The sequence below is a fragment of the Eucyclogobius newberryi genome, unplaced genomic scaffold (genome assembly GCF_026437365.1).
Source record: "Eucyclogobius newberryi isolate DKJ021-1_F unplaced genomic scaffold, fEucNew1.0.hap1 SCAF_13, whole genome shotgun sequence".
NCBI classification, from domain to species: Eukaryota; Metazoa; Chordata; class Actinopteri; order Gobiiformes; family Gobiidae; genus Eucyclogobius; species Eucyclogobius newberryi.
The window spans coordinates 16,476,502-16,487,401 of record NW_027315757.1 but is presented as its reverse complement, the minus strand read 5'-3'; the positions used below and the strand labels follow the sequence as shown (position 1 = coordinate 16,487,401).

General features: G+C 53.2%; 1 protein-coding gene across 1 annotated transcript in view; it reads left to right on the top strand.

Moving 5' to 3' along the window:
* Positions 1–2,312: 2,312 nt before the first annotated feature.
* The window catches only part of ppfia3 (PTPRF interacting protein alpha 3), a 41,670-nt gene continuing 33,082 nt past the window's right edge, over positions 2,313–10,900 (top strand). The window contains exons 1-8 of the mRNA XM_072442721.1: positions 2,313–2,664; positions 4,107–4,208; positions 5,027–5,266; positions 5,329–5,388; positions 6,261–6,389; positions 9,625–9,717; positions 9,863–9,915; positions 10,196–10,289. Coding sequence (XP_072298822.1) covers positions 2,338–2,664; positions 4,107–4,208; positions 5,027–5,266; positions 5,329–5,388; positions 6,261–6,389; positions 9,625–9,717; positions 9,863–9,915; positions 10,196–10,289 — 1,098 coding nt within the window. The 5' untranslated portion in view covers positions 2,313–2,337. The remainder of the gene's footprint in view (positions 2,665–4,106; positions 4,209–5,026; positions 5,267–5,328; positions 5,389–6,260; positions 6,390–9,624; positions 9,718–9,862; positions 9,916–10,195; positions 10,290–10,900) is intronic.

Here is a 10,900-nt window from a genome sequence, read left to right as displayed (position 1 = left end):
ACGCGCGGCGGCGGACGGGCGGGGGGGGGGGGGGGGGGGGGGTGCAGGGCGGTGTGCGGGGCGCGGTGGAAGCGGCGGAGCGGCGGAATAAACCCTTTTACACATAAGAACACGCCATATCTGCGGTTTGTCCCGGACGCGCGGAACCGAGCGGAAAAGCGCGTTAATTGGGCCTCCATCATTTCCAGATGATTGGCGCCTCCCTCCGCGCGCCGCGCCGCTCCGTGCCGCTCCCGGTACGCCTGTTTTTCTCCCGGTTTAACGTGTGTTCCCCCACGACAGCGGCTCATCTCGGCTCATTCGGCCTTTTCCGCCACCGCGCTCCGGATTACACGCGCATATGTGCGTTTATGTCGCGTTTACACACGCTCAAAAGGCCAAATTGGTCTCGTAATGACCCTGTTCCTCCCGCAGCGTCAGAGTGTGACGTGAGGCCGGGGAATCGCACCGCAGACCGCGCTGCCTCACGCGCGTCTGGCGCCGTGAAACACGCACAGAATCCTCACGCAAACGCGGCCGGACGCGCGGTGACTGATGGATGATGTGAGAGAAGCTGATGATGTGCGCACTCTCGCGAGAAGTGCAGCAGCATCACATGTGCACGCGCTGTGAACTGGGCTCACGTCACGTGATGTCACAAGGGTCCAAACTCATCACAAACATTAAAGGAGACATATGAGTGTTGTCTGGGGATTTAGTGAGAAACAACAACATAAATAGACCATTATTTATATGTTCTTCGTTGTAAACTGCAGCATTGATCTAAAGATGTAGAACCTGCACTTCCTGTTCAAAGCCCCGCCCCGTCGTGCTGACAACAGCCAAACACGCCGAGCCAGACGATGAAACGGTGTAAACGAGGCTGAAAGCTCGTTATCATCGCCGTAGGAACATGTGACTGTGAGAGTGTTGGGTGGTCTGTGTGCGATTTGCATGTTCTGCATGTGTCCTTTTCTCCCGTCCCTCAAAATGATGACGAGGTGCAACAACTGTGATGTTTTAAGTTTAGTTCTGACTTCATGTGTCATTAAACTTGTACAAAGTCATTCATCTTTCCAAAGAAAAGAGTTTCTGACCAGATTTAGCCGCTACTTTCCATTTCATCACATTTACAGCTCATTACTAACTCAGTCAACACAGAATCACATCTGTTAAGTGGCCTTTGGTGAAGAAAAAACAAAAAATAAGAGTTTAAAATGACAGGAAGTAGAGCTGAATCCCTCTGTGATGTCATCAGTGTGCGACACAGTGACCAAACCATGGTTGGACTAAATAAAGGTGTTTTATGGTATTATTGTGTGTCAGATCAGAACTGTTGTGTAGTTTATGTGGAGTTTGGCTCTTGTTTACAGTCTGGTTGCTAAGTAACAGCTGTGACATCACCTCTATGTCATATTTGTGCTCGTCTCCAACCAGGAAGTACAATTATAAACTTTACAGAAAATTATCAAACTGGGACAACCGGGCCAAATGTTGAGTCAAATCTGAAATATAATCGTGTTCATTGCGTTTTAATGGAATGTGTTTGTTTTCTCGTCTTTTGCAGGTTTTATCGCAATAAAAACGTGACCTGTCCCTCCTCACCCTCTCGTCTGCCCCTTCTCTCCCTCCTCCTCCTCTCACTCCTGTTCCTCACCCACGACTCGCCCACGACTCGCCCACGACTCGCCCACGACTCACCCAAGACTCGCCCACGACTCGCCCACGAGTCACCCAAGACTCGCCCACGACTCACCCACCACTCGCCCACGACTCACCCACGACTCACCCAAGACTCGCCCAAGACTCACCCAAGACTCGCCTACGACTCGCCCACAACTCGCCCACAACTCGCCCAAGACTCACCCACGATTTGCCCACGACTCGCCCACAACTCGCCCACAACTCGCCCAAGACTTACCCAAGACTCGCCCACGACTCGCCCACAACTCACCCAAGACTCGCCCACAACTCACCCACGACTTGCCCACGACTTGCCCATGACTCGCCCAAGACTTGCCCACGACTCGCCCAAGACACGCCCACGATTTCTTCTCTTTCACCCTTTGACCCTTTGAATCGATTACAACATTGATACTTTCTGTTGGCGCAAAGTGAAGTTCAACAAAGCAAAATCCCACTTATCGGCTGACGATGCCCTCTGCAGGCCTCTGCGGGTCACTGCAGTGTCGCTGTGTCTCCACCAGAAGCTGCTGACGCTGTAGTTTAGACCTCGACATGAAACACACGGGCTTCTTGGATTAGTTTAGCGGTGTAAACGTCCAACGAGCGCCGAGTCGACCCAAACTCTTATCGCGATTATCTGGAGTGGGATTGTGACTCGTGAACGTCGCAAAGATGATGTGCGAAGTGATGCCCACGATCTCGGAGGACGGCAGAGGCGGCACGGGCGGGCAGTCGTCGCCGGCCGGAGGAGGGGGCGGCGGTTTGGGCGGAGGAGGTGTGGGAGGGGTTTTTGGAGGTCCCCGAGGAGGAGGCGAGGAGGGCAACAGTAGCACGGGGAATCTGGAGTCGCTGATGGTGAACATGCTGACGGAGAGAGAACGTCTTCTGGAGAGTCTGAGGGACACACAAGACAGTCTGTCCACGGCCCATCTGAGGATGAGGGAGCTGGGCCACGAGAAAGAGAGTCTGCAGAGACAGCTGTCCATCGCACTGCCACAGGTGAGGTCCAGAGCGGGTCCAGAACGGGTCTAGAGCGGGTCTAGAGCAGGAGAGTCTGCAGAGGCAACTGTCCATCATCAGGTCTAGAGCAGGTCTTGAGAAGCTCTAGAGCAGGAGAAGGTCTAGAGCGGGAGAGTCTGCAGAGGCAACTGCCATCATTGCCTCTGCAGACTCTCCTGCCACAGGTGAGGTCTAGAGCGGGTCTAGAGCAGGAACAGAGTGGGTCTAGAGCGGGTCTAGAGTAGGTCTAGAGCGGGTCTAGAGCAGGAACAGAGCGGGTCTAGAGCAGGAACAGAGCGGGTCTAGAGCGGGTCTAGAGCGGGTCTAGAGCAGGAGAGTCTGCAGAGGCAACTGCCATCATTGCCTCTGCAGACTCTCCTGCCACAGGTGAGGTCTAGAGCGGGTCTAGAGCAGGAACAGAGTGGGTCTAGAGCGGGCCTAGAGCAGGAACAGAGCGGGTCTAGAGCGGATCTAGAGCAGGACAAGTGTGGGTCTAGAGAAGGATAGTCTGCAGAGGTCATTGCAATGCCACAGGTGCGGTCTAAAGTGTGTCTAGAGCGGGTCTAGAGCAGGGCCACAGTGGGATCTAGAGCGGGCCTGGAGTAGGACCAGAGTGGGTCTCGAGCGGGACCAAACCAAATGTACTTTAAGACTCAAACTTGTCCTAAAACACAAGCAAAAAGACCTTTTATAACTACAATCTAACTGTCTTAAAGGAATAAACACGTTGTTCTCAACAATATTCTTTAGTTGTAAATATTCTTTATCCAGAAACCTTCAGTCTCCATATTTCAACTTGTATTTGGATGATAATCTATTTAAAGAGTCTTTACGTAGAATAGAAACACTGGTAAAATAATCTGTAGTTGAAGCTCTAGAATGTCCCTTAGTTTGTGTTCCTATGACAAAGGATGGAAAAATACATTTATCCACTTTTTTAAAACTTAAAAATCTGGATTTTGCCTCCTCTAAAATGCTAAGTGTGTCATAATGTGCTGTTAAATGAGCAGTAAAGAGTTCACCGAGTCCGTCTGCTGCCGCGAGAGAGCGAGACACGAAGCGAAAGAGCGAGAGGAACGACTCCAAAACAAACGCTCTCACTCGTCTGTTTGTGACACGGGGAAATGTAAACACAACCATGTGGTCAGTGGGCGACGGGCTGCACCAACTGGGCCATCGCGGCTAGAATATCCAAACAACTATTATAACTGAAGTATTATTAGGATTTAAATACGAGATGAAACGTGATAAATGTATTCTCCTTTTTAGTGGTAAACGTTAAACATGTGACACAAAAACAGACCATAATATAATTTATGACTTTATTGTGCTGTTTATGTTTGTCATCATTGTGTGTTTTTATGTTTATAGTATTTGTTGTCTGGTCACAGTTCTGTTTAAAGATATAACTGACACTTTGTCTCCCTCTGGTGGCGGCGCAGGAGTTTGCAGTTCTGACAAAAGAGTTGAACTTGTGTCGAGAGCAGCTTCTGGAGCGAGAAGAAGAGATCGCCGAGCTGAAGGCCGAGCGCAACAACACCAGAGTGAGACAATAAACACACATGGGTTAGACCTGGTTTAGTCCTGGTTTAGACCTGGTTTAGTCCTGGTTTAGACCTGGTTCAGACCTGGTTTAGACCTGGTTCAGACCTGGTTTAGACCTGGTTCAGACCTGGTTCAGACCTGGTTTAGACCTGGTTCAGACCTGGTCTAGACCTCGGTTAGACCTGGTTAAGACCTGGTTCAGACCTGGTTTAGACCTGGTTCAGACCTGGTTTAGACCTGGTTCAGACCTGGTCTAGACCTCGGTTAGACCTGGTTAAGACCTGGTTTAGACCTCGGTTAGGCCTGGTTAAGACCTGGTCTAGACCTGGTTAAGACCTGATTTAGACCTGGTTTAGACCTGGTTCAGATCTGGTCTAGACCTGGTTCAGACCTCGTTTAGACCTGGTCTAGACCTGGTCCAGACCTCGTTTGGACCTGGTCTAGACCTCGTTTGGACCTGGTCCTGACCTGGGTTAGACCTGGTCTAGTCTTGGTTTAGACCTGGTTCAGACCTGGTCTACACCTCAGTTAGACCTGGTTTAGACCTCAGTTAGACCTGGTTCAGACCTGGTCTACACCTCAGTTAGACCTGGTTTAGACCTCAGTTAGACCTGGTTTAGACGTGGTTTAGGCCTGGTCTAGACCTGGTTTAGACCTGGTTTAGACCTGGTCTAGACCTGGTCTAGAGCTGGTTTTGACCTGGTCTAGACCTCAGTTAGACCTGGTTTAGACCTAGTTTAGGCCTGGTCTAGACCTGGTTTAGACCTGGTTTAGACCTGGTCTAGACCTGTGTTAGACCTGGTCTGGTTCTCCTCAGCTCCTCCTGGAGCACCTGGAGTGCCTGGTGGCGCGTCATGAGCGCAGTCTGAGGATGACGGTGGTGAAGAGGCTGGTGCAGAGTCCTGCTGGAGTCTCCAGTGAGGTGGAGGTCCTGAAGGCTCTAAAGTCTCTGTTCGAGCACCACAAAGCTCTGGACGAGAAGGTCCGTGAGAGACTGCGGGTGGCGCTAGAGAGAGTGTCAGCGCTGGAGGAGGAGCTGCAGTCGTCTTCTCAGGAGGTACGAGCTCCTGATCCACAGCAGCATCTGGATCATGTTCTTGAGTGAATCTGGTGTTTCAGGTTGGGACGCTCCGGGAGCAGATCAAACGGAGGCAGCAGGGTCTGGACAACGGCAAAGAGGTGAACCATGACCCCTTATGAGGACAGAGTACTCACAAGTACTTAAACATGAGCACTATCACTCTTTACTCTGACCCCCTTATGAGGACAAAGTACTTACAAGTACTTAAACATGAGCACTATCACTCTTTACTCTGACCCCCTTATGAGGACAAAGTACTTACAAGTACTTAAACATGAGCACTATCACTCTTACTCTGACCCCCTTATGAGAACAGAGTACTCACAAGTACTTAAACATGAACACTATCACTCTTACTCTGACCCCTTATGTGGACAAAGTACTCACAAGTATTTAAACATGAGCACTATCACTCTTACTCTGACCCCCTTATGAGGACAAAGTACTTAAATACTTACTTAGTATTTAAAAGTATGGTGAACTTGTGAACTGTTCGAGATGTGTAATCATGAAGCTTATGTCACTTATAAACCACAACGTTTACAGCAAAAGTACTGCAAGAGTAATGCAAGTATGTAGTGCTAAAAGTACTCCCTCCTTTTACCCCAGACATATTTATTCTGTAACATTTCTAAAGTTCTTTATTCTTCATGTGTTGTAACTGTGGTTGTCCCTGTGGTTGTCCCTGTGGTTGTCCCCTGTGGTTGTCCCTTGTGGTTGTCCCCCTGTGGTTGTCCCCCTTTGGTCGTCCCCTGTGGTTGTCCCCCTGTGGTTGTCCTCTGTGGTTGTTCCCTGTGGTCGTCCCCTGTGGTCGTCCCCCTGTGGTCGTCCCCTGTGGTCGTCCCCTGTGGTCGTCCCCTGTGGTTGTCCTCTGTGGTCGTCCCCCTGTGGTTGTCCTCTGTGGTTGTCCTCTGTGGTTGTCCCCCTGTGGTTGTCCCCCTGTGGTTGTCCCCCTGTGATTGTCCCTCAGCGCCTGCCGAATGGCCCGTCGTCGCTGCTGGACGATGGCGAGCTGGAGCGACAGCGAGAGGGCGAGATCGAGAGGCAGCGGTCAGAGCTCGGGCAGCTGAAGGAGCGACTGGCCCTCATGTGTCGGCAGGTACTGTGTCACAGGGAACTACTGACATGTGCAGGAACCATCACAGAGAACTACTGATATGTGCAGGAACCATCACAGAGAACTACTGACATGTGCAGAGGAACCATCGCACGGAACTACTGACATGTGCAGGAACCATCACACAGAACTTCTGACATGTACAGGAACCATCACAGAGAACTACTGACATGTGCAGGAACCATCACAGAGAACTACTGACATGTGCAGGAACCATCACAGAGAACTACTGACATGTGCAGGAACCACTGACATGTGCAGGAACCATCACAGAGAACTACTGACATGTGCAGGAACCACTGACATGTGCAGGAACCATCACAGAGAACTACTGACATGTGCAGGAACCATCACAGAGAACTATTGACATGTGCAGAGGAACCATCACACGGAACTACTGACATGTGCAGGAACCATCACACAGAACTACTGACATGAGCAGGAACCATCACACAGAACTACTGACATGTGCAGGAACCATCACAGAGAACTACTGACATGTGCAGGAACCATCACACGGAACTACTGACATGTGCAGAGGAACCATCACAGAGAACTTCTGACATGTGCAGAGGAACCATCACAGAGAACTACTGACATGTGCAGGAACCATCACAGATAACTACTGACAAGTGCAGGAACCATCAGAGAACTACTGACATGTGCAGAGGAACCATCACAGAGAACTGCTGACATGTTCAGGAACCATCACAGAGAACTATTGACATGTGCAGGAACCATCACAGAAAACTACTGACATGTGCCCAGGAACCTTCACAGAGAACTACTGACATGTGCAGGAACCATCACAGAGAACTACTGACATGTGCAGGAACCATCACAGAAAACTACTGACATGTGCCCAGGAACCTTCACAGAGAACTACTGACATGTGCCCAGGAACCTTCACAGAGAACTATTGACATGTGCAGGAACCATCACAGAGAACTACTAACATGTGCAGGAACTATAATAACAAGTGAATACAACCTTGAAAGGATTCATCTTGGCTTAAGGTTTAAAATACGCGTATATTAGGGGGCGCCACCGCTCTGTCCTCTCCTTTAGGGGGCGCCATCGCTCTGTCCTCTCCTTTAGGGGGCGCCATCGCTCTGTCCTCTCCTTTAGGGGGCGCCACCGCTCTGTCCTCTCCTTTAGGGGGCGCCATCGCTCTGTCCTCTCCTTTAGGGGGCGCCACCGCTCTGTCCTCTCCTTTAGGGGCGTCACCGCTCTGTCCTCTCCTTTAGGGGCGTCACCGCTCTGTCCTCTCCTTTAGGGGGCGCCACCGCTCTGTCCTCTCCTTTAGGGGGCGCCATCGCTCTGTCCTCTCCTTTAGGGGCGTCACCGCTCTGTCCTCTCCTTTAGGGGGCGTCACCGCTCTGTCCTCTCCTTTAGGGGCGCCACCGCTCTGTCCTCTCCTTTAGGGGGCGCCACCGCTCTGTCCTCTCCTTTAGGGGGCGTCACCGCTCTGTCCTCTCCTTTAGGGGGCGCCACCGCTCTGTCCTCTCCTTTAGGGGCGTCACCGCTCTGTCCTCTCCTTTAGGGGCGTCACCGCTCTGTCCTCTCCTTTAGGGGGCGCCACCGCTCTGTCCTCTCCTTTAGGGGGCGCCATCGCTCTGTCCTCTCCTTTAGGGGCGTCACCGCTCTGTCCTCTCCTTTAGGGGGCGCCACTGCTCTGTCCTCTCCTTCACCGCTCTGTCCTCTCCTTCAGGGGCGTCACCGCTCTGTCCTCTCCTTTAGGGGCGTCACCGCTCTGTCCTCTCCTTTAGGGGGCGTCACCGCTCTGTCCTCTCCTTTAGGGGCGCCACCGCTCTGTCCTCTCCTTTAGGGGGCGCCACTGCTCTGTCCTCTCCTTTAGGGGGCGTCACCGCTCTGTCCTCTCCTTTAGGGGGCGCCACCGCTCTGTCCTCTCCTTTAGGGGGCGCCACCGCTCTGTCCTCTCCTTTAGGGGGCGCCACCGCTCTGTCCTCTCCTTTAGGGGGCGTCACCGCTCTGTCCTCTCCTTTAGGGGGCGCCATCGCTCTGTCCTCTCCTTTAGGGGCGTCACCGCTCTGTCCTCTCCTTTAGGGGGCGCCACTGCTCTGTCCTCTCCTTTAGGGGGCGCCACCGGGGGCGCCACCGCTCTGTCCTCTCCTTCAGGGGCGTCACCGCTCTGTCCTCTCCTTTAGGGGGCGTCACCGCTCTGTCCTCTCCTTTAGGGGCGCCACCGCTCTGTCCTCTCCTTTAGGGGGCGCCATCGCTCTGTCCTCTCCTTTAGGGGTGCCACCGCTCTGTCCTCTCCTTTAGGGGGCGCCACCGCTCTGTCCTCTCCTTTAGGGGTGCCACCGCTCTGTCCTCTCCTTTAGGGGGCGCCACCGCTCTGTCCTCTCCTTTAGGGGGATCACCGCTCTGTCCTCTCCTTTAGGGGGCGCCACTGCTCTGTCCTCTCCTTCACCGCTCTGTCCTCTCCTTTAGGGGGATCACCGCTCTGTCCTCTCCTTTAGGGGGCGCCACTGCTCTGTCCTCTCCTTCACCGCTCTGTCCTCTCCTTCAGGGGCGTCACCGCTCTGTCCTCTCCTTTAGGGGCGTCACCGCTCTGTCCTCTCCTTTAGGGGCGCCACCGCTCTGTCCTCTCCTTTAGGGGGCGCCACCGCTCTGTCCTCTCCTTTAGGGGGCGTCACCGCTCTGTCCTCTCCTTTAGGGGGCGCCACCGCTCTGTCCTCTCCTTTAGGGGGCGCCACCGCTCTGTCCTCTCCTTTAGGGGGCGCCACCGCTCTGTCCTCTCCTTTAGGGGGCGCCATCGCTCTGTCCTCTCCTTTAGGGGCGTCACCGCTCTGTCCTCTCCTTTAGGGGCGTCACCGCTCTGTCCTCTCCTTTAGGGGCGCCACCGCTCTGTCCTCTCCTTTAGGGGGCGTCACCGCTCTGTCCTCTCCTTTAGGGGGCGCCACCGCTCTGTCCTCTCCTTTAGGGGGCGCCATCGCTCTGTCCTCTCCTTTAGGGGGCGCCACCGCTCTGTCCTCTCCTTTAGGGGGCGCCACCGCTCTGTCCTCTCCTTTAGGGGGCGCCACCGCTCTGTCCTCTCCTTTAGGGGGCGCCACCGCTCTGTCCTCTCCTTTAGGGGGCGTCACCGCTCTGTCCTCTCCTTTAGGGGGCGCCACCGGGGGCGCCACCGCTCTGTCCTCTCCTTTAGGGGCGCCACCGCTCGCTGGACGAAGTGTAAAGCGGCTGTTTGTTTCAGGTCGGCGAGATCGAGGAGCAGCTGACGTCGGCGCGCAGAGAACTGGCTCGATCGGAAGAAGCGAACCACAAACTGCAGCGCGACGTCAAAGAGGTGAGAAGAAGAAGGAGAAGGAGAAGAAGAAGAAGAAGAAGAAGAAGAAGAAGAAGAAGAAGAAGAAGAAGAAGAAGAAGAAGAAGAAGAAGAAGAAGAAGAAGAAGAAGAAGGTGTAATTTGTTTGTGTTTGTGTGATTTGCAGGCGCTGTGTCAGAGGGAGGACATGGAGGAGCGCATCACCACTCTGGAGCGCAGGTCTGTTTAAACCTCACGCCTCAAACGGACTCGAGACGTTTCAGTTCATGGATAATAACAATGTCGAGTCGTGATCGTAACAAAGATTTTAACCGGTTCTTTAGCAGAATTATTACAGGTTAAACATTTGTACAAATAAGAAGTAAAATTACACACCTACAAAGCTGCCAAACGTGTTAAAAATATGTATATTTTTAGCAAAATTTTAAACATATTAATCTTAATTATGTTTAGCTTGTCCTAAACCTCTCGGTCTCGGGCTAAACCTCTCTTGCTGCAGGTACCTGGCTGCCCAGCGGGAGGCGACGTCTCTCCACGACATCAAAGACAAACTGGAGAACGAGCTGGCCAGCAAAGACTCCCTCTACAGACAGGTACAGCAGGGCTCCTCCCTCTACAGACAGGTACAGCAGGGCTCCTCCCTCTACAGACAGGTACAGCAGGGCTCCTCCCTCTACAGACAGGTACAGCAGGGCTCCTCCCTCTACAGACAGGTACAGCAGGGCTCCTCCCTCTACAGACAGGTACAGCAGGGCTCCTCCCTCTACAGACAGGTACAGCAGGGCTCCTCCCTCTACAGACAGGTACAACAGAGCTCCTCCTTCTACAGACAGGTGCAGGGCTCCTCCTTCTACAGACAGGTGCAGGGCTCCTCCCTCTACAGACAGGTGCAGGGCTTCTCCCTCTACAGACAGGTAAAGGGCTCCTCCTTCTACAGAAAGGTACAGGGCTCCTCCCTCTACAGACAGGTGCAGGGCTCCTCCCTCTACAGACAGGTGCAGGGCTCCTCCCTCTACAGACAGGTACAGGGCTACTCTCTCTACAGACAGGTGCAGGGCTCCTCCCTCTACAGACAGGTGCAGGGCTTCTCCCTCTACAGACAGGTACAGGGCTCCTCCCTCTACAGACAAGTGCAGGGCTCCTCCCTCTACAGACAGGTGCAGGACTCCTCCCTCTACAGACAGGTGCAGGGCTCCTCCCTCTA